Source organism: Tachypleus tridentatus, chromosome 5 (genome assembly GCF_004210375.1).
Source record: "Tachypleus tridentatus isolate NWPU-2018 chromosome 5, ASM421037v1, whole genome shotgun sequence".
NCBI lineage: Eukaryota > Metazoa > Arthropoda > Merostomata > Xiphosura > Limulidae > Tachypleus > Tachypleus tridentatus.
The window spans coordinates 33,840,764-33,865,398 of NC_134829.1; the positions used below are offsets into that span (position 1 = coordinate 33,840,764).

Here is a 24,635-nt window from a genome sequence, read left to right on the forward strand (position 1 = left end):
GAAATATAATCGAAATCTAAATACATCTAAAATAACACGTGACTGCAAACAAAATACATTAGTGTCATTTTTCTCAAAACACATGCGTTATGGGAAAACAAAAAGTGGGAGAATATAACCTCTAGGTATCATAAAATCTGCCAATAACTTACTAATATGGGAAAAAATTTAAGTGGCACCATATGGGTGGGACAATTTATAACAAAGAATGATTACAAAATATGCCAATTAACTCATTTTAGAAACCACACACAAGGCTACATGTGTGTGTGGGTAAATAGTTTTGAAATGTACACGAAATGATCGCCTTCCTGAAGTACAAAAGAATTAAATGCTTGGTTTGCGAGTACTCCTATAATCTACACGCATTTGGAGCTAATAAAATGTCCTTAAATCAGGGCATGATTTGTATACCAATAGCTAAGCATTTGTTTAACTTTCAAATTACACTACATTTTGTAAAGATGAATATGAAAAGAATTAGAAGCATTATAAGGAAGAATGTTGTTATAGATCGGTAAAACCTACCAGAATAAGAAAATTACATATACCCGTGTATGATGTTTAAAATATGTTAGTATCGTTTAAGATTATTTCTTCTTTATCCTACAGATTTCACTTTTTAATGGTTTCTAGTCATATATTACAAGATAACTCGTTATATGCTTTCAATCAGCTTCGAACCTGATCCTGATATCAAATATACACGTAAGTAATAAAACAAAATTGTGACAGAATGGAGTGTTGTTTTTTATCTTACTTTCAAACAATTATCCTCAAAACATATGTGACAATTTTGTGGTATGCTCAGATTTTGAGTGTTTTGGGTATTCCACTAACAAGCTTTAATCAATTCATTTACTCGTGAAATTTTTACCGAAACGTTTGCCACGAATGACAGTGTTACTGAAATGTTCACCAAGAATGAGAATGTCACTGAAACTTTTACCAAACAAAACTGTGTTACCGAAACGTTCACTAAGAATGACGGTGTTAATCGAAACTTAACCGAGGAAAAAATTGTGATACATTCAGTTCTGCTTCTCGAATAAATAACGTTCGAAACTCAGGAAGTTTTTAAATGCACTTTCAGTAGGTTTTTTTCCGTCTTGTGTAACCATTCTAAACACAGTATCCACTAACCTTTTTGAGTCATCTCAAATTCAATGTAGCGCAGTGTTTTCTTGTTCTCACAAATATCGTATGGCATATTTCCATCTGAGTTCACTGCGAGTAAGTCGCCACCCCTTTCCAAATAGAAAACATAGAATTAAATTCCATTTCAAGTTTATTAAAGAAGCATATTCCCTAAAGCTTATTATTACAAGGGTTTAATATGCGACAGTGAATATACGTCTCACATTACCTTAACGTCTCTGACTGACAAATGTTATTAATTGCAATATTATCACCATAAAATTACTTACACTTTCATTTTAGGAATTCCATTCAATACTGTTTTTATTTCATTGATTGTATAGTACTAATCCATTCATAAGAACCATCTTACAAATAATTTTTAAATAGGCCCACATATTTGTAACAAGGTGTAAGATTTACAAAAATGGAACTTTGACCGAAATAGACAAAACAATATAAATAAATAAACAGTCAGGCTAAGCTACTATTTAGGTAAACACGATATCACTCGACAAACACACGACATTACTCGATACATTTTAAGGAACTTATTCACTGAGATAACAGACGAAATCTAAATGTCACATTCACCAAAAAGCTTTATAACACATTTCTTTTAACTTGTGATCATAAACAGATAATTTCACAAAGTATCAAACATTATGATTGTTAAATACTGAAGCTTACTTAACTTATATCACTGTAATTCGAATGATATATGGAAAAATAGTTATTTAATGTGCAAAGTAATTATTTGGTACAACGGCTTTGAGTTGTTGTTTTTTTTTTTCAAGTACAAACTTTTGGCTCATAGCTCCTTCATCTTAATCGATTTTCCCCGTCACACCAAACATACTCGCCCTTTCAACAGTGAGGACGTTATAATGTGACGGCTAATCCCACTGTTCTTTGATAGAAGAGTAGCCCAAAGTTGACGGGGGGTGATGATGACTAGCTGCCTTCCCTTTAGTCTTACACTGCTAAATTAAGGATGGCTAATGGAGATAGCCTTCGTGTAGTTTGCGCAAAATTCAAAACAAACAAACAGATGAAACTTAACTGATATGAAACCTAATGACAATTTTCAACTCATAGGTTAATCTACTATACTTTTCTCTAAAATAATCTCAATTTGAGACTAGGCTGATAGAGATCCTGATGAGTATTAAAATCGAATCGGGCATACGTGCGCCCCACGCTTGATATTGCTAACGCACAAAAATATAACAAATAAAAAAGAAAAAATGTCTCATAGAAGAATTTCAAGTGCCGCGACTACTGAGGATTCCCTCCCGTTTTTCCTTCTGTACTTGTATAGGATACCAGTATTTAGGTTATTTATCATATAAATCATTTTTTTAAAATCACAATTTTTAGGGAAGAAACTTAACAATGAATCGAAAACAACATGGAATTGTAAGTATTACTAAAAAGTATCTATGGTATGATAACAGAGGAAATGAAAGAGGAAAACGTTAGTGAGTTACGCCTACACTCTGGCAAAACATGTCCGTGGCTTATCTTATGGTGAGTTTCTCACAGTTTATCTTTTAAAGGCCAATAACTAAGTTTACTTACTTTTCAATAACATGTTTGAGTATATTTAAATTCCCACAGGCGGCAGCAGCATGCAGTGGAGTCCACAGTTCATGGTCCTTAGCATTAACATTGGCACCAAATTCGAATAACAACTCAATCATTTCCTCGTTGTTATCAATACAACACTAAGTACGGAAAAACAATATCGATATTACTATTTATACATAATGATTTAGAGTAAAAATGCATATAAGGTATTATAGTAACAAAGAATACATGATTGGGATGGACACAACTTCACGCTGAAATAATTACACTGAAAAACACTAACAGCAAAAGTGTGTTACGTAAAATAAGTATTCAGCTAAAAAACTGCACTTTTGAGGTAAATAAAACCACGGGTCTACTGCTGAGTGTAGGGTAAAATATTGTAGATTCTCGACGCCCCATTTCGCGTTTTTGCATTGCTCTAGGTCAAGTATCAGGTCATCCCTTAAATAATGTCCGATTTTAGGTTCAAAAAAAAGATAAAGGATTTCAAACGCTTTTAATATTATTTAATCAATAATTCCATTATTACTAATTACTTCCTGCCAACGATTCACAAGTTTCTAACTGCCAGTTTTATAAATATTCTTGGGATTTGGAGGAAAAGAATGTAGAGAGGGTAATTTTGACATCTTCATGTGTTCCAAGCTCTTTTCTATCAAGATAGTTTTGCAAATTTCGAAACAGATGACAATCGGATGGGACAATGTATGGAGAATAAGGAGGATGTGGATGTTTTTACTAGTCTAGCTCTACAATCTTTGCAGATGTGATCCTTCCTGTATGTATGGGGCCGTGCATTATCCTGTTGTTACACACCTTTACGATTGATCAAAGCAGGCCTCTTTTCTTTCAGTGCAACATTCAAGCACTCTAACTGTTGACAATAGAAGACTGATGTAATCGTTACATCGAGTAGCAGTAACTCAAAGTGGATCAACCAACAAAATCCCACCAAACGCTTAACAAGACTTTCCTAGTATGGAGGTCCATTTCAGGCTGCGCTTTAGCCAGTTTACCTACACTGAACCATTAACTGCGGTGATTAAAATTTTTATAATATATCCATTTTTCATCTCCAACCACTAATCTGTCCAAAAAAAGGTGAGTTACGTTCACGAGAGTGCAGGGAAATGCAAATGTCCACTATTGCTCTAAGGTTGGCTTCTGTCAAATAATGAGGGATCCATTTTCCAAGTTCTGACACCTTTCAAGGCTGTTGCAGATGACGGTGAACAGTAGAATGGGTTGAATTAAGCTTCTGTGCTAGTTCTTCAACTGTTACAGCACAATTTTCATCAAGTGCAGCCAGCAACATGTCATCATTAAACTCAACAGGACGACCTGAACATGGCGCCTCACTTAAGCTGTAGTCACCTGATCTGAACTTTTGAAACTACCTTTGACATATTCTTTCATTGAGAGATTCCGCACCATAAACACCTTGAATGTTTCGTGTAGTTTCTGATGCATTATTGCCTTTTTTAAACTCATAAAGCATTATATGACTAATGTGCTCCTCAGACACACCCATCTTCATAAGGGTTTATTTGATTAATGATCTGAAAATGTGGAGTTGGGTTAGTTTCTTTTATTTGTCTGAACATTTTTATACACGTCTTATAACATATTTTAGCCATTAAAGTCTACTATAAAGACAGAAATGATAATGCATTTTCTGCATTAAATCTTCGGACATTACTTATGAGATGACCTGATATATTTGACCTCTCTTCCCCTCGGTACATTCTGGATGATTTCAGAATAATATTAATTAAATTACTACAGGGGTATCTGAGTTCTGCTAGTCCCTTACTCTTGCCCCTTTCAAGTCCGTGTTCGTGTAGGTTATTATCGTAATATTATTGTGTTGAATACACTGTCTTTTCACTCGTTAGTACAAAGTTCTACTACATATTTCGTTAATTTTAAATTTCCTCGAAAATATTTTATATAAATAACCTTTTTTAATGCTTTCGCAAATAACTTTAAGCGAATGATCAGTTTGAAGTTTAGAATTAGGTGGTCTTAATTTATATTTATTTCTAATATATATATATATATAATTGGGGGAGGTACTAAGGGTTACTTTATCTTCTACGTAGTAACGATCTATTTCACATAGTAAATCGTTTTTGTAACATTTTTTTCAGTCCCTTTCCCAGTGGCATAATGGTATCTCTACGGACTTATAACGGTAGAAATTGGGTTTCGATATCCGTGGTAGGCAGAACACACACAGCACAGCGTGTAGTTTTGTGCTTTACTAAAAACAAACAAAACACTTTTTCACAAAATATTTAACAAACTATGTAGGACTCTATCGGTTAGTGTTTGTTATGTTTGAATGATGTTTTAGACTGTTGATCTTGGTACGTTGTGTGCTGTTGTAAGTAAGAAATTCTGAGCTGTTTGTAATTTATTTTTAAACATACTCGATTATTAATTACTGGGCGTATGTATGTTTTGTAAATTCTGGTTGTATTATCGACTGCTTCTCCACTATTCCTGCCCTTTAGGCTCTTAACGTAGCTGTGTGTGTGTGTGTGGGGGGGGGACAAAATTTGGTTTTTAATGTATTTATATGTTTGATTCACCTTAATTTTGAATCATGCATTAATTATTCGTTCATTTGTTGATCAGGTGGATCTATTTTATGTTTTGCAATAAAAATGCTAACTGATCTTTGAGACATTTATTTTAATGTGATATGTTTGACAATATTCGACTATTGTTTAAATAAGGTTGTAGATTAGTGGCTGTTACTGATAGTGGAGGAGCACTTTCCCAGACCTTCATATCATCTGCAAATTGTGAAGTGCATCCATAATTCGGATCCTTTAGAGGCATAATTGGTAACACCTGCCTCAGGAGTTATTGACTCAGAGAAGGTTCCCTCTACATTTTCTGTAGATAATGCATTCTCTTTTACTAAAACTGTCTACGAAGGCTTGAGTTATTCTAAGTAAATGGTTTGCAGTTTGCCAGAACTTTCATGAATCCATTTTGAACTTTGGGATAGTCAGATGTCATCTTCAAAAGTGAATTATTGCCAACCTTTTTAGTTTGTTACGAATTTCGCGTAAAGATACTCGAGGGCTATCTGCACTAGCTGATTTAGCAATAATGCCTTTGAAGGAAAGCAGCTGATATAATCTTTTTACCAATGAACAGTGAAATTGGCAGTGTAACGGATTTACTGTTATTCGTTTAGTTTAATACCTTCGTTTGTTAAAGTATATTTTTAGACATGTGGCGGATGTCGTTGGAATTTTATTGCGCAAAATTATTCCCTAAATTTGTAGAAAATTCTTGAGAGCAAGAATCAACAATATTTATTTTGCGGAAAGGCTAGAGTGTTTTCAAACATTATTAAACGTTCTAGAATCTCGCCTTAAACTATATAAACCAACGCGCCAAGAGAGGATATTATCATTATCGGTAAGCTACAGTCAGTATAGTACAAGTCTCGGAAGCTATAATTATGATTAACGCTTATTAATCGGAAAAAGAAATTACAGAATTTGACCGTGAACGTTTATAAATTTCGAACACTTCAAACCGTTCAACTTCGGAAGTTAGTATTTCTACGATGATATTAAATATCTTCGCCAGAAAAAGTCAGTTTGTACCCAACGTGAAGCCAGCCAAAAAAGAAAAAAGCTAGCTTAGGCGAGGCGTAACAATATTAACTGAGAATTAATTTGCTCGTCGTAGACTTGAATCATTGATAAAATATTCAGTTCTAGACCGGATAAAAGACTCAGCTTGTAAATCTGTAAAACCCTCGTATATAAATCAATATTCGTAATAACCGTTATTATAAATTATATTGTTGTGTGTATATTGAAATATATTTGTATTTAAAAATAAAATTCTGTATATCAGTCTTGGTGGCAATTATCTTAAACTTAAAACATATAAAAACATTTAATTAGCTTCTAAATTCAGATTTAAATTTCCGGCTGTTTCAAAACGTAATACGCAACGTAATAACTCGGAGACTCGTCCGAAAACATTATAATACGTAACAGCCGTCTCAATAAACGAAAGAACGAGTATTTTCGGTGATGGCATTAAAACCTACAAACCGCATATTACGAGTCGTGCGACTCTAGCCAACAAGCCATGCCAAACCCCAAACTAGAAGTAGAGTTTTTGTGAAATCGAGAGAAGATAGCATGCTTTAAATTTCAGTATACATATTTCATCCTTAAATTATGATTTAAAAATCAAGATAACATTTCAGGAAGGAAGACATGATTTGAAGTTTGATTTATTTCTTTTTGTCAGTCAGTCTCTGGTAATGATATTGAAAGTCCGTAGGTGAGACAAGGTAAGCCTACGTACTTATAACGCTAAAATCCGGGCTTCGACTGTTCGCAGTGGACACTAGCAGGTAGTTCAATGTGGTCTGCTCTTAAGCAAACAAACCAGATATTTACTAATATTGAAGCAACGTTTGTTGTTGTTGTTTCGTATAGTTTCTTATCTGGATAATAATCTTGTCCAAGCATTTTGTTAAATAATTAATTATTTTTAAAATGAAATACAGTTTTCATCTGATCTGTTATTTCAGTTTTCATCCACGCGCACCACATTATTGGTTGCGCATGACTTGAGCACGTGTTAAAGTTGCTGGCCCTGTTTCGGGTGGGTGAGCGACCTACTCGCCTCTCTCCACAAACACTTCCTCGAAAAGTTTCGCCAGATTAATCAGCAATTTTCAACAACCCAAGCTCATGGTGGTAAGCGAGATATCGCTCCAAATATGTGAACGCGCGAGGTCTCAACAACCTCGGTCACCTGACACGTCCGGGATCCAGTCTGATTAAACAACTCTTAGAACCTTGAAATTTACAGAATTGGTTTCAAATTTTTCTCAGTGTCAATTAATTCGAATAGATGTTACTGGTCTGATAACATAAAAAAAACGTGTACGTCTAGAAACAAATCTACATCCTGAAGTATTTTCACCTGGTGAAGAGCTGTTAATCCATCTTCATTGGTGGAGTCGGGGTCCACACCTGACTTCAGTAACCGCCGAACTGTGAAAGAAAGGAGTCTGGTTTAGGCGTAACAATGAATACAAATGATTTGTATTCCAAAAATCATAATTTGAATTAAATAAACAATTTTGGATTACTAACCTTTAATTACTTATTAATAGCAATCACCCTTAAAATTTCACATTTTTTGTGTGTCATCGAACGTCTACGTTCACAATGTGATTCTTTCGTTGTGTCTTTGTTTACGTCAATTATTTACCTCAGTTCTAAAAGTTCAAGATGTTTATATTAATCCAATGCTTCTTTTTTTTCACACTTTATGTTTTAAAATCTTAACTCGCTTAGCTGGCACCTAAAATTACCATCGCATCTTTTATTTAATAGTTACTGCTCTGCAAACCAAAGGTGTCGAAACCCGATTTTTAGCGTCGTAAGCCTACAGACTTACCTCAATTATTGATAAAGGTTGGGGAATTAACTAGGAAAAACAAACAGTAAATTATATGTCCTTGTTTTGTAAATATTGGAAGAATGTTGGCCTTATTAATAGCTCATATTTTAGTGGTAAGCGTGTCCTGATTATGAATCTGAAGGCTCTTGGTTCGCGTCTCCTTCGGCATCTTGGCTCCAACGATATAATAATGAGGTTCAAATTTCACTATTCGATCAGATAACACTAGCCTATTAAATGGCGGTGGGTGCTGTTGACTAGCTGCCTTCCCTCTGGTCTACCAGTTCAAAAGTAGGGACGGCTATGCGCAAAAAGCCCTTTACATAGTTTCGCATAATTTATGAAAAAGAAACAAACAGTAGAAAGTCCGAAAATAGTCTGCGCCTAGCATTTATTGTTCTCAAAATACATAATTCAGATGCAATAACAAATAATAAGACTTTGGATTTCGAGGCCAAACCAATCGGGTGAACTAGGTCCCTAAATAAAACATCTTGATGGTATAGGGTTTTTGTATAAGAAGCAACATGCAGCTGACATGTAATTCAGTAATCCTTCTTAATAAAAACGAATGATAGTATTTCATTATTAACGTGATTTTTCGTATACCTTGCAAAAATATTCAGTGACTATCAAACCAGTTGGTACTTTGTAACTTTCAGTTGTTGGAGACATGTGCGTTATTTTCCCCTTTATTTTTATGGCAAAAGTTATACTTAGAAATAACATTAAGCAACTGCTTTTATTATTCTTGTAGCTCCATATACGGAAATATATATATACTCTTCAAAACAAGAAACGCAAAATGGATATTTTTGTTATTTTAAAGAGAAATATATGTAATAACGTTACAAGCTCAGAGTATGTGATGTTACACGTGTTAAGGCACTGATTTTCAGACCAAAATGACAATAAAAGTTGTGCACTTTGAAAACGGAGGAAAACATCGGATTTTTCGCCAAAACGCATGCGTGTCCAATAAATTTGTTTGAGAGATCTGCATGTTCTGCAAGTGCAACATGTGCAAAATCCCTCTAAAAAGTGACGGGTTCTCGGTTTCCATAGCTCAGTGTTAAGCCACCGACACGCAATACAGTTATGCCAAGACTGACTGAAGCACAACGCAACAACGCCATTGGTCGCATGGATGCAGGCGAATCTCGATCAGATGTTGCCAGAGCTGTGAATGTCCACCCAAGCACCATCACAAGGCTATGGAATCGTCACCAACAACATGGATCAACTCGTGACCGTCCACGATCTGGCAGACCTCGTGTGACCACGCCCGCACAAGATCGCTACATCCGGTTACGTCACCTTCGGGATAGGACCACCACTGCGACGTCTACTGCCTCAACCATACCAGGGCTGCGTAGGATTTCCGATCAGACCGTACGCAACCGTCTACGAGATTCTTAGGCCCCATGTGCAACCCATCATGGTGAACGTCAACGACGTTTTTCAACATGACAACGCCCGTCCTCACACAGCTCGACTCACCACTGTCTTCTTGAGACACCACAACATCAACGTTCTTCCCTGGCCCTCCAGATCACCAGATTTAAACCCCATCGAACATCTTTGGGACGAGTTGGACCGACGTCTGCGACGGCGACAACCTCAACCGTAGACTCTACCTCAGCTTGCAGCAGCTTTGAAGGCTGAGTGGACAGCCATTCCACGGGATGTGATTCGTCATCTCATCGCTTCCATGGGCAGGAGATGCCAAGCAGTTGTTGATGCTCACGGGGAGCATACTCGTTATTGACGTTGAGTGACGTTAAACTTCACCTAGTGAGCGTGAACTTCGCCTTTGGAGACTTTGGATGTTCAGCAGTGAATGTGCAAAGTTTCACACATGTCATACAGAACTACCCGGAATAAACTTGTTAACAATTTGTCTCATATTTTGCCTTTTGCGTTTCTTTTTTTGAAGAGTATATATATATAGAGAAAAAAATTAGTAGTTTTAGTGCCTCATTCAAACTATTGTCTTAATTATATGCTATACTTTGCTAGCTATTTACTACTTTGTTTGGTGTGTGTGTTTTCTTATAGCAATGCCCCATTGGGGTATCTGCTAAGTCCACCGAGGGGATCCAACTCCCTAATTTTAGCGTTGTAAATACGTAGTCTTACTGCTGTACCAGCGAGGTACTTTTGTGTTTCGAATGGTCTTTTCTTATTTAACTGGATTTGCAGTGGTTTTTGAAGCTGGAAAAATTAAAATTACAGTTTGTTTGTTTTCTAATTTCGCACAACGCTACTCGAGGGCTATCTCTGCTAGCCGTCCCTAATTTAGTAGTGTGAGACTAGAGAGAAGTCATCACCACCCACCGCCAACTCTTGGGCTACTTTTTTAGTAACGAATAGTGGGATTGATCGTCACATTATAACGCCCCCATGACTGAAAGGGCGAGCATGTTTGGTGCGACGGGGATATGAATCCGCGACACTCAGTTTACGAGTCGCACGCCTTAACACCCTTGGCCATGTCGGACCGTTAAAATTACAGCTATCACATAGTTTTCAAATAGTCTCAGCACATTCAATTAAACTTGATATCATTTCGTATATTATAGTTACATTTTCTTCTTATGTTAATTGTTGTTAATTTTTTCCATAAGTTTTTCGATCTATCACTTAACACCGGCAACGTTTGTACAAAATGTGATGGTCTAGAGTTTTACAATATTGAACTTTTATGACGTTATTAAAAGTAACTGCAGTTACGAAAATGCGGTTTAATTGTGTTTAAATTCGTTACATTTACTTCTTTATCATAAAAAAATACTTGCACAAAATATATGAAAATTAAAATAAAATTATTTAAACAGGATTTGTATTTCAATATTATTTATCATTATCATTATCATGTGATTTTAAGCCTTTGAAACATATAATTTATATTTTAGTATAAAATAATTTGTTAGACTTTAAACACGATTCAAATTGTGTTAATGGATGATAAAGATCCACAACATAGAGAACTTTTAAGTCTTCGCATTTGTTTACATTCTGAGTTCCATATAAAACTACTTGCGAAACATCCTCGAGCCGTTTCTAATTTAAAAGTACTGACCACTAAGATTCCCTTATGATTGAAACTTGCGACCAGCCTACAGAGAATTAAGTGTTTTAACCACTAGTACATAAATTGTCATAATTTATCATTTTAAAGCGTTACGTAACACTGCATTATGATTAATTTTACACCTGGCCGGTCAAGGCCAGGTGATTAGGGTGTTCGACTCGTAACTTGAGGGTTACAGGCTCAAATTCCCTTCATACCAAACTTGCTTGCCTTTTCAGTCGTGGGGGCGTTATATAGTGACAATTAATCCCACTATTCGTTGGTCAAAGAGTAGCCCAGAGTTGGCGGTGGGTTGTGATGACTAGCTGCCTTCTCTCTAATCTTACATTTCTAAATTACGGACGGCTAGCGCAGATAACCCTCGTGTAGATTTGCGCGAAATTCAAAAACAAACCAAATCAAAACCAATCTAGAACTCCAAGTGCGCAAAATTCAAAACAAAGAAACAAATAAAACTTGTACAGCTGTAATTTATGTTCAAAATCATTCATAATGCGATAAAATTAAGAATATTATGAAATACTTATCAATAAATAATGCACCAATCTAAACGTAAATACGTAAATAATTAATTATTTCTAAAATAACCTGGTATCATTTTTAATTCAATAAATAAGTTTGTGTACTTTATAACTCTTTTAAATATGCAAATCATCAAGTCATATGATAACCATAGTAGATGTGAACCCGCGATGGAATGACATTTATGAAGCCTGTATTTTGACATTACTTAGTATTTTGTAGGTAGTTTGATGTCTTCAACATTTAATCGCCTTTTGAAAGGGTATATAAAAGAATGTTACGACGTAAAATATTCATACACTAAGATCACAAAGATGTGTGCATATCAATTATTTTAATTTTTAAAGAAGAGTATATCCCCTTTACCGAAAGACATTGGAAAACAAATATGAATCAACTTTGGGGCCCCCTGCTAGTACAGCGGTAAGTCTACGGATTTACAAGGTTAAACTCAGGGGTTCGATTCCCCTCGGTGGGCTCAGCAGATAGCCCGATGTGGCTTTGCTATAAGACAAACACACCCGAATCAGCTTTGGGACCTATAAGCAACTAGACGGAGACCTGCCCCAAGTTTTAATAAGTAAAGTGTGCCGTCTTGTAATGCGTGACAATCTACGAATTCAAATGTCAATAGCAAAACCTGTCAACGTGCCACAGTTAACAGTACGTAACATAATTAAGAAGGGTCTCCATTTGGAAACGTAGCCAAACTGGTATGGGTTTACAAAATGAGGCTTCCAGTCATACCTCCCGTCGAACCATCGCGTACGTTGACAACCTGGATAACGAAATGCACGTTCTTGCTTATCGCAGTTCCCATGGATTTCTGTGCGATCGTACTGTCGAAATGGATCCTGAAAAACCGTCGCCTTCTTACGCTATATGAATAAAGATAAGTAGTTCGGGAGGAGTGGTGTACTCTGGTCATGAAAACCTTATGACAGAGTCATAATCATTGCTAACTGTTATCAAGTTGCACAGTGGTAAGACAGAGCAATGACCGGTCATGGTGACATGTACTGTAATGACGTGGTGCAACTCGAAAAACTTTTAAACAGAACTCACTTAACATCTGTATAGCCAGTATAAATAACGGATTGAAAGTCTTTAACGAGAGGTTGCAAACCACCGATTCTAAATGTACAGTAAACTAATAACCTCAAGGCATTTACTTTGTTTTCATTTTGTAATTGTTCCTGCATTACACCATAACATAGTTTTCATCTGAATTCGTTCATTTTCTCAGATCTTTTTTTTCAATGTTTATTCTAATCTGTTCGAATCTTATTCACTCACAATTACTAGAATTGGTTTCTTAATCCAATTAAATTCCACTAAAATTTTTAAATACATTTCTGTGCATATCTTGAGCTAAGAATCTCAGTTTTTGCATCTCTTCTTTAAAATGTCAGCGTGCGTTAAATTAAAAAAAACACGAAATGTTAGTTTCTTACTCGAATCAGCTAATAATTTATACATAACCATTAACAAGACTGTACTAGTTCTAAAACGAAGCTTCTCAGAAATATAGAAATTTGTCGATAGTAATATTTCAAACAAGCAATTTGGGAAATCAACAAATAAACCAAATATTCTTGTGACATCCTTGAAAGATAAAATTAAATGTCAAGTGATATCAGAAACATCTCCTGTCTTTATTTTATTGATAAAACTTTACTGACATTCCATATAAAAAAGTTTGCATTTCTTGATTTCCTTACATAAAGCTACATTTCTTACATAATGAATGTTTTCTTATCTTATCTCTACAGTAAATGTTTGCTTAAGTTTCATAGAATGCAAGAACTGCAAGTATAAGGTAAGAAACTTAGATTGCATGTTTACAACTGTTTACAAAAAAATGTGGTTATAAAAGCAACCAAAATGTTTACGTTTTAATTTAGTTTTACATTAACTTTAACTGAAATCCCTAATCATATATAACGAAGCTGAAAAAATGTGCACTTTTGAATTTACATAATTCAAATTAAACGAAAATTAAAGTGAGTTATTTTTAAAAGTCAGGCATCAGAGAAAGAAAACAGAGCCCGAAATCACTTCTATCTTCTGGTAATTCTGAAAATTTCATGTAGTATTCTCTCCAAATTAAATAATTATTTATCATCATCACATCCATCAGTTATAAAATTTGTAGTTTATTATTTTTCCTTATTTAACGTAATACATATTTCTGGACGTATCGTGAATACAAACATCAGTTGTACTCTTTTTAGTATAAAATTTATATTGTCAAAATGAGCAATAATATATTTTATTTTTAATTTTATACCTCAATAGCCCAGTATTGTCAGATGGTTAGGGTAATCGCAGAGTCGTGAGTTCGAAGCCCCTTCGCACCAGACATGCTCGTTTAGCCGTGAGGACGTTATATGTTACGCTCCATTCCACTATTCGTTGGTAAAAAAGTAGCCCAAGATTTTGATTGGCCTCACGCCTCTTATAATCTAGCTTTTTACCAACTAAAATATGTAATGTCATCGTAAAAATGCAAACATCCAAAGTTAATTCCCTAGAGTTAAAAGGTAAGTAAAGTTTGAAATATATAATGTTCCTGGTCAAATTCTGTAGTTTTTCCAATTAATAAGCGTTAATCACAATTATTACTTCTGAGGCCTATACCTCATTGACTGTAACGACCAAACAATATAAAACTTCTCTTGGCTGGCTTTTATACCAATTGTGTGAGATTTGCAAACGGTCAATAATGTTCAAAGACACACTAGTGTTTTTGTAAACCATGTATCGTTGATTCCTGCTCTTGAGAATTTTATACAAATTTAGAGAACTGACAGAACTTGCGCAATACACATCCAACAATATAATATACACAACATGCATCAAACTGAAACAAACGTAAGTATTAAAATAAATGCATAACAATAAATCTTTTACAATGTATGTGACAAACACTGAATTGTTATCGAAACTTTAATCACTTGATCCTTGGACTGACTAGCCGATTCCTGCTAAATAAACTTGATCATTCTAATCCTATGTTTTTTTAACCTGTATATTTTCTTAACCAAGATGGTAAATGGTTTTCAATATCAGTGACAATTTTTCAGACACTATAACAAACATAACTTTTATATATAATCAAATAATATTTTTTGTAATTTATCTAAATAATGAAATAATCAAAATTATAATGATGGTGATGTTCTGTTATGTATTTGAAAAACAACTAAGTTTGAATGTACATAAAGTTTTGAAAGATGTAGAAAGGAACGTGTAATGTTCTTTTCAATGTGACTAATGTGCAAATGCCATTGACTAGTTAAGTTGAAATATCTCACAGCCCTACATTACACGTATGAATACGTGACACCTTTAAGCAATTTTGTATTGACGTTAGCATCCACAGTATTTGTGTCTGACCTTTGTAATTCCTAAACTTCTGTTTCCAGATTGTATGCGTGCTACTTGCTATTAATGTCTTAACTTCAGAGAGTCTGCAAGTTCTGGCATTTTGAATAATAATAATCTTGAAGTCGCTTATTGATTATATTTAATGGTGGGCGATTATTGGTTTTGTATGGTTTGTAACACGTTAAACGCCCTACACAACAATGAAAGAAGCTATAAACAGTTTACGAATGTATTCCATACTTTCACAAGTTTTGTATGCGTTTGGAGTTGAGCAATGGATATTAAATAAATGCACAAATTCAGTAAATCAATCATTTATAATTTCTATTACAGGTAATTAAATCTAGACATTAATAATTTGTACTGTTAAAGTCCCATAGTAATAATAGTAATTAAGTAAATGAGAATGTCTGCCTTTGTAAAACGTGTAAATTATTTTGTCACAAATTAGTAACAGTTATTGCATAATAAATGTCTTATTCACCATGTAAATTGTTGTATAAAGTATAAATTTTAATTATTGTGTGATATGGTCCTTTTTAAAGCAGTTTATAATGTAGTCACGTACTGTATGTGTCAGATTTAGTACCACATAGTCCTTATAGGACAAAAAATGTAAAAATTTACTACTGAAAATCTTTGATCATTTGACTGAGTATAACTTATTATTGCACTATACTTGTAGAACTAATTAATTATAAGGAAATGTAATGCCATTTTTTTAGGACTTCATCTTTGGAAAATATGAGTAACACATGTAAATTATTTTGTTGCATCAAGTTAAATTAGTAAAAGTGTTAGTGCATAATAAACTTTTTATTAATAATCTAAATTGTTGTTTAACGTCAAATTAGCAAAAATATAAGTTTAATTATTGTATGATGATGCTCTTTTTAGGGTGAATTAAACCTATAATCATGTATTGTATGTTTGGTAAAAGTGTTTATAACTATAATCATATTACATTAAATAATACATCATGTTATTGAAAAAACTTGATTAATAATTAAAAAGTAAAATTTAATTAGGATATCATTCTTTTAAGAAAGAAAATTCAATTAACTAATGAATTAGTGTTAAGCATCCTTTTAAGACGAATTTATTAATGAATAAATTAGCATTCACTATCCTTTTTTATCACAATTTAATTATAAATAAGAAAAAGTGTCTTATGGTCCATACAATGTTTCACATACTGATTTAAGCTTGACATTTAAAACTTTTTGTCGCTATATTAAGAAATGATTCTTATTGTGTATATTATGTTTCATATACTGATTTAAGTTTGACATTTTATGAATATGCAACTTCCTGGTAAAATATATTTTCAAAATTGGAGAGAAAGCTTAAAAAATGGTTTTGTTACAAAATATGAATTAAGAACATTTGTTAGTCTTTAACGTCAAGTTAAATCTCTCATTCAACAAATAAGATTTGTTCTCTTTCTGGATATGTCTTGGCATTTCTTAACTCTCATTATAAGTAATAATTTGTGATAGCTTATCTTTGATGTGAAGACATTATCATTATTTTAAAATTTCAGTAAGGTTATATATTTTTGTATAACTACAGTACAATGTGGAAACTTTAAAAAATTATCCATATGTGAACCTAATATAAAATATTCCCTACAAGTTATGCTTATCCCAGTGTCTCGCCTAAGAGAACTTTGGTTAACTTATTAATACGTTAAAATATTCGAAATGTTTAGCCTTTATCTCAGTATCCGATTAACTTCAGGTAACTTGTTATTATTGATATATGAGTTTGCGATTCTTATCTTAGTAATTATTCTCTGCTACCACATTAAGGTTAAGTTGATTTAATCTCTGTTTGTTTCTGTATCTTTTTCTTTTTTGCCTATGACGTATAACCTTAACTGTATGCTACAAAGGTCCCGCTTGTCCTCGAAAATTATAGAATGTTTGTGTGCGTAAAAATCAATAATACTTGTTTGACAAAAGCTCGAGAGAAAATTGTTGAAATTTCCACAAACTCATGTGATTTCTATAAAAAGCGGCTAGCCGAGAGACGGAAGAAGGTAATATTATCGGACAGCTACAGTCAGTGTGCTTCTGGCCTAAGAATCTATGCAATTAACGCCTATTAATAGAAAAATTACAGAATCTGACCAGGAACGTTAAACACTTTGAATATCACAAACCGTTCAACTTCAGTGAATTACTTTGGACGTTATTATTTCTACGATAACATTAAATATTTTTGCTGGAGGGAGTCAGCTTGTACTTCGTGTGAGGCTAGCCAAGAAAAGACAGCGTTAGTTAAGGCGAGGCATAATAATATCAACTTAAAATTAATTTGTTCGTCGTGGACCTGGACCATCGATAAAATATTCTGTTCTAGACCTCAGTATTGTCTGTGTGTTTGTAAAGCTGTTTATATAAACCATCAAATGTAATAACTGTTAGTAATAACCGTTATTATAAATTGTATTATTTTTGTGTTTGTGTATTAAAATATATTTGTGTTAAAAAAGAAAATTGTGTCTATCAATCTTGTTGACAAATAACATAAATTTAATATATATTAACATTTAATTAACTACTTAGCTGAAGTTCTAATTTCGTTATTTGCGATAGTAATATGTAACTTACATAACGTGATAAATCGGAGATTTGTCCAAAATGAATAATAATACGTAAGGAATGTTATATTTTATCATTAACATAAGGCTAAGGTTAATTCGATTTAGTCTGTGTGAATTCTACATTACTACTTTTCAAAATTTCAGGTTTACGGCTCATTTTAAATTGATACTATCTCAATCAGCAACGTGACAAAACGTGAATTTCCTTAACTATGTAACGCATCACATTTTCTTACATCACATACAAAAAAGTTGTAATTTCCTACGTTACAAGAATTTATTTCTTGTTGTGAATAAAATGCTTTTACTTGCCAAAATTTTTTTTTAAATGAAACCCAATTTGATTTCATGTACTTGTCTTTTTGTTAATTATTTTATTTTGGTTATGACTTTGTTGATTTCAGTCCAAGCTGAAGAAAAAAACATGTGTGGCTGAAAAACCTACATAAGTACTCGCGTGTGTTATTTTTCCGTAAGTATTAGTTTGTAATATGGTTTATAAGGAACGACCATTGTTTCCACACTATATATTTCCAATAAAACAATTTGGGTTTTTCTTTAAATAAGATTTCATATTTCACATAAGTTATAATAACGAATGAGCTGGTATTCATTTTTATAGTTAGATATTTTAGAAAAATAAAGTTTACAAAATTATTTAAGTTACTGGGTAAATGATTTCGCATGTTTGATTATTTTACCTATCGATAAGTAACTGTACATGATTCTTCTACGTTCTGAACGCAGAAAACTCGGCTACAATATTAAAGGCAACAAATGTGCGGTAACTGTAAAACAAACAAAAGTGTTTGAAATCGATTAACTTATCTGTTGGTTGTCAACAATAACCCTCTGTTTCAGTGGCGTTATCAGAGACACCACAAGGAGTGGTCTAGCGAGGACACTGGAAAGACTGGTTTCGTAAATCTAGAAACGTAAAATGAGTCTCTTTTTCTTAGTGCATTCACTCTCAGTAGGCGTAAGTTCCGTAGCTTGACGATTCTGTTTCGGATGACGCACTTGATTCGCTATTATACAGAGTATACGTTTTATCAGGGTCGTGGTTAATAATAGAGAGTAAAAATAACAGTTCTGGTTGATCACCGATCAGTTAAGAAAAGTGGGAAAGGTGTATTTCACAACCTGGTAGCAAGACGAGGGGGAGTGTGACTGGTTTGAATAATATTATTTTTTGAACTCCAATGAATAATTTCAATTGTGTGTTTATTACTCACGTTATCTCACGAATAACACAATAATTGTACTCAGAAATTCTCTAATTTATTATTTCATTTATTTTTATAAAACATTTTCTCTGAGGAAAATCCCCAAATCATAATTTTGTTCAGAGGTAATATAAGCAATACCCTCTCCTGACAATCCTGGATACGATTATGTTTATCTAACAAGAACTGTCTTCCTGTTCAATCGAAAAATGTCGTTATTCTTAGACACTTAACCTTAAATTTTAAAAAAAGAGGTTTTATTATTGAGCTTGGTATAATTATACATTTATCTTCAATTCTAGATGTGTGTTTTTCATTGAAACTCTTTTGGACTAAAATTTCTAAATATAACTTAATGTTTTCTGTAAACTAGCAAACCAACAAATAAAATATCCATTTTTATATCATCCCAAATGATTGCGAATTTTGTCAGAAAAGAAATTAAAAAGTACAAAATTTCATTATAAGCAAAAGTACCCGTCCCTAGTGACGGGAAAAGTTGAAGTTAATCTTTCAATGTAAATTATTTCATGGACTTCAAAAAAGGTTGATTGTGTTGCACTCTTTCGTTTCATTCAAAGCCAAACTCTTGACTTATTTATACCGCTTGGCCCGCCATGGCCAGGTGGGTTAAGGCGTTCAACTCGTAATCTGAAGGGCGAGGGTTCGAATCCCCGTCACACCAAACATGCTTGCCCTTTCAGCCTAGGTAGTTATAATGTAACGGTCAATCTCACTCTTCGTTGTTAAAAGAGTAGCCCAAGAATTGGCGATGGGTAGTGATGACTAGCTACCTTCCCTCTAGTCTTACACTGCTAAATTAGGAACGGCTAGCGTAGATAGCCCTTATGTAGCTTTGCGCGAAATTGAAAAACAACCTTATACCGCCTACCTCGCCGACATGCGCAGCTTATCAAACGGGAGGCAGATAAACGCTCGGACAGATATCTCGCTTCGCAATATATATAGGATATAATGAAAATTATAAAAGGATAAATTGATAGTATTAATGTGACTTATTCTTTTATCACCTATGTTCATGTCCTCGGGTTGAACAACGATACGTATAATGGATTTACAACACTTTATACGGGGTTCAAATCCTGCAGTGGCCACAGCAGGTATCACACACACATTGAATACAAACTGTTTGCGACAAATACAGGACGAATTAAAAAATGTTTAAAAACACTAAGTTTCTTTGCTAACGTTTTGTGGTCAGTTTAGAAATCTAGTTATGAATGTAATATAATATTATAGAATTTGATAAGAACTCAATAAGTCATTCTAATATTAAGATATTCCGTCACAAAGGCCTATTAATGAAAAAAGTGAATATTATATTAAAAGAAAGCTTTTACTTTTATAAATAATATACAAGAAATAAATAAAAAGCTTTGTTCGACTGTTTAAGATGCAAAAAAAAAAACAAAACTGTGTTATCCACACATTGTTAAAAATTATGACGCTTTGTTGTATAAATATTATAATCTTTCTCTGTTGTTCCGATGTTTCATCTTAACTGCAACAGACACCTTATTGTCAGTTTTTATTTCCAGGAGACAGAATGACATATTTAATCATAACATCACATTCATTTAATATTATAAATTCGTTTCACTTTGCTTTAATTTTTTTTTTTTTTTTTTGCTCCAGTGAGGCCTTATCTTGCATTAATTTATGTGTTACTAACTGCTTGGGCCGGGCATGATTTAGTGGCTAGCGTGTCAGGCAGCTACCGATCGGAAAGTAAAAGCCGTAAACATACTCCTAAGCAGGCTGCACTCTCAGCTGTGGGAGAGTTATAACTGTGACAGTCAATTCCGTTATTCATTTGATAATAGGTTTTTGGTGTGACCAACTGGTTAGCATCCATATTTCTGTTCAGTTGTTCTAAATTAGGAATAGTTATACCCGAATCTTACGAATATCTACCCTGACCGTTTAGTATACGTGCTGTTTAAATATGCCGTATATGTTTAATGCGCCAATTCCAATACCAACTGCTAATTGCATTACACATGTATAGCCTTACGAAGATAAAAATAGGTTTTCGATACCCTTGGCGAGCAGGAAAAAAAAGATAACCCACTGGGTAGTTTTGTGTTTAAAACAAAATTAAACTCTATTTCAATATATTCATATCCCTCTCAGCTCTTTTTACGTAAGATAATAATTACGTAGCACTTTTAAAATAAAAATAACTTTTTAAAACAAGAAAACCGATCATTTTAAATTTGACGAACTTTAAGCCCTAATTTTATAATTTCTTTGATATTACAGTAATTATGTTTATTCCTTTGAGCGTTATATTCTTTTGATAAAATTCCAACAAACTAGCACTAGAAAACTCTGACATCCAAAAAATATAAAGTACCGTTATTTATCTCAACTGAATTTATGGGTTTCTTTTTTCTTTTTCTGTTTGGTAAAACCATTAGGTGAAGTAACTCAGAGAATACGTTAGGTATTAGTTTAGCAGTGTAAGACCAGAAGGAAGGCTTTTTTGTTTGTTTGTTTGTTTTGGAATTTCGCAAAAGCTACTCGAGGGCTATCTGTGCTAGCCGTCCCTAATTTAGCAGTGTAAGACTAGAGGAAAGGCAGCTAGTCATCACCACCCACCGCCAATCCTTGGCTACTCTTTTACCAACGAATAGTGGGATTGACCGTCACATTATACGCCCCACGGCTGGGAGGGCGAGAGCAAGTTTACGCGCGACGCGGGCGCAACTAGAACCACCAACCTTGAACTACTCAGATTACGAGTTGAGCGACCATGTCTGGTGTGAGGGGAGCTACCCGGTCTTAACGGGCCGTGTGTAATGCTAAAAGTTCTTCTTTTATTACGTGTCCCTCACTAGTAAACCGGTAAATCTACGGATTTACAATGCTAAAATCAGGGACTCGATTCCCCTGGGTGAACTCAGCAGATAGCTTGATATGGCTTTTGTATAAGAAAACATAGACACTTCCTTTGTTAGGTAAGCAAAATAAAAACACTGTATATGTAGCTAATCAATATTTCTAAAATGAAAATTAAAAACTAAATTGAAATGTTCTTGAAGTGAGGAGAAGTGCCAAAGATGATCCACGGATAGTGATTGTTACTATTGCATAACAGATGCACCTGTGAATCAACATCATGATTAGAACCTAGGCAGTAACCACTCCTCACTCTAGGAAATATTATATGTCAATGGCATTAGTCATCACACCTGCTATCGCACTCTTGTGCATTTTAGAACACTGTAGTTTATTCCAGTGAGTTCAGATTTACACAATTCTCTTGACACTGAACGTACCTTTCTAGGAGATTTTGTTGAGCCATCTGTAGACCACGACAATGTATAGCTGTTATTGTGTGGACGCCGTCTGGACGATCACAGTTAGCGAAGTGTGGAAGGTTGTTTATTGCTATTCCATGCATAACAATTCTCAAGGAACACCTTCTGCATATTTAAGCTAATGACCATCTAGCCAGACAAACCAATGTTTTATGCAATGGTTGATTTCTGCTTGAAGTCCAAGGCATTATCTATCTTCCATACATGAATCCTATAACGGCGATAGTTTATTATTTATTGTCTGCGAAAACGTTCCAAGCAACCAATTTCCAGGAATACTCTAATCCTAGTTCTTCGTCAGGAGTAAGGTGCAATCCCACACTCATCTTTTGTAAATACATGTGTTTCTGTGTCAGGAAACTTACTTTTTGAGCAGCCGATGCAGAGAGAAAAAAATCACTTCACACTCCTTTAGACAGCAAAATTTCTCGGTCTAACATAAGATACTAAATTAGATTGGCAAAAACACATAAAATAAATTTCTAGCAAAACCTGGTGAAGAATAAACCATGTTAGAGGTCTGTCGGAAAATAATACAAGTACAACACCAATTAACGTATTAAAAATATACAAACAGTGCATAAGACCATTTATAGAATATGCTAGCATGAATTAATGTAGCTCACAAGAAAATCAAAATAGACTAAAAATGTAGTTCTTACAAGCGTATATAAAGTTCAGAGATCAACAAATTCACTTTTTTTACACAAATTTGCAAATATCCAAACACTCCACGAGAGACTTCTGAGCAGGTCATTCGAATATTTTAAGAAAAACTTAAACAAACATGACATGTTACGCGCATTCACTAAATATGCAGAAATATACATTGTAACGGATTTACCGTTATACATTTATTTTAATACCTACGTGTATTTCAGTATAGATTTTTTTTATACATGTGACGTATATTGTCGGATGTGTATTACGCAAGTTCCATCTGTTCTCAAAATTTGTGAAAAATTCTTCAGAGTAAGAATCAACAATATTTGGTTTACGAAAATGCTAGCGTGTTTTCGAACATTGTTGAACATTCAACAACCACGCCTTAAACTATATAAACCAACGCGTCAAGACACATATATTATTTTTATTGGGCAGTTAAAAATTTAAATCAATTAAATATAACTGATTAAGTTATATTTTCCCCATAAGTTATGCCTATCTTAGTGTCTTACCTAATAGAACTTTCAGTTAAAATGTTCGAAATTTTTAGCCTTTATATTAGTATCTGATTCAATTTAAATAACTTGTTATTGTTGATATAAGAGTTTGTGATTCTTATCTTAACAGTTTTTTATTGCTATAATATTAATGTCAGGCTACAGTTAATTCGATTTAGTCTCTATTTTAGTGCCTATCTTTCTTACTTTTTCTTTTTTTGCCTGTGACGTATATTCTTAACTGTGTATTACGTAAGTCTCACCTGTCCTCGAAAACTATAGAATTTTAAAATTTGTTTGACAAAAGCAGGCAAGAATGTTGAAAAACTCTCTAGAAATGCGCGAGTCTTATAAAAAAGCGACTAGCAGAGATATAGAAGAAGAAAATATTATTGAGCTGCTATAGTTAGTGTGCTTTAAGCCTTGGAAGCTATAATTGTGATTAACGCATATTAATTGGAAAATTACAGAACTGGACCAGGAACTTTATAAATTTCTAACATTAGAAACCATTTAATTTTAGTGAACTAATCAACTTTACACGTTAGTATGTCTAAGAAGACATTAAATATCTTAATCGGTATAAAGTCGATAATGCGAAGCCACCAAGTTAGCTAGCTTAAGTGAAGTATGACAAAATCAACTCAAAATTAATTTGTTCGTCAGTTCTAGACTAGATATAAGACTCAGTATTGACTTTACGTTCCAGAAACTGTTGTATATAAATCTTTATTTTTAATAACTGTTATTATAATATATATATATATATACACATTTGTATCACGAAAGAAAATTGTGCGTATCAATCTTGTTGGAAATTTCATAAATTTGATACGTATTAATATTTAATCAATTTCTTAGCTCAAATTCAAATTTCTGGTTAGTTGAAATAATAATACTTAACGTACGAAACGTAATAAATTGGAGGCTTGTCCGAGATAAATTATAATACATAATGATATAGTGTAAACTACCACATAAAAAAGCATTGATATACATGGATGAGGTATAGCAAGAATATCCCGTTGAGAATGATGAACATTGCACATAAATGGACATGGCACTGATAAAAGTATCGAATATTGTACTATTAACTTTCAT

General features: G+C 33.7%; 1 protein-coding gene across 1 annotated transcript in view; it reads right to left on the reverse strand.

The window, feature by feature from the left end:
• LOC143250892 (protein phosphatase 1 regulatory subunit 16A-like) overlaps positions 1 to 24,635 on the reverse strand; it is a 49,087-nt gene that overhangs the window by 22,574 nt on the left and 1,878 nt on the right. Inside the window, exons 2-4 of the mRNA XM_076502049.1 lie at positions 7,705 to 7,775; positions 2,719 to 2,864; positions 1,144 to 1,247 (exon numbers count right to left, since the gene is read on the reverse strand). Of these exons, the coding sequence (XP_076358164.1) occupies positions 1,144 to 1,247; positions 2,719 to 2,864; positions 7,705 to 7,775 (321 nt within the window). The remainder of the gene's footprint in view (positions 1 to 1,143; positions 1,248 to 2,718; positions 2,865 to 7,704; positions 7,776 to 24,635) is intronic.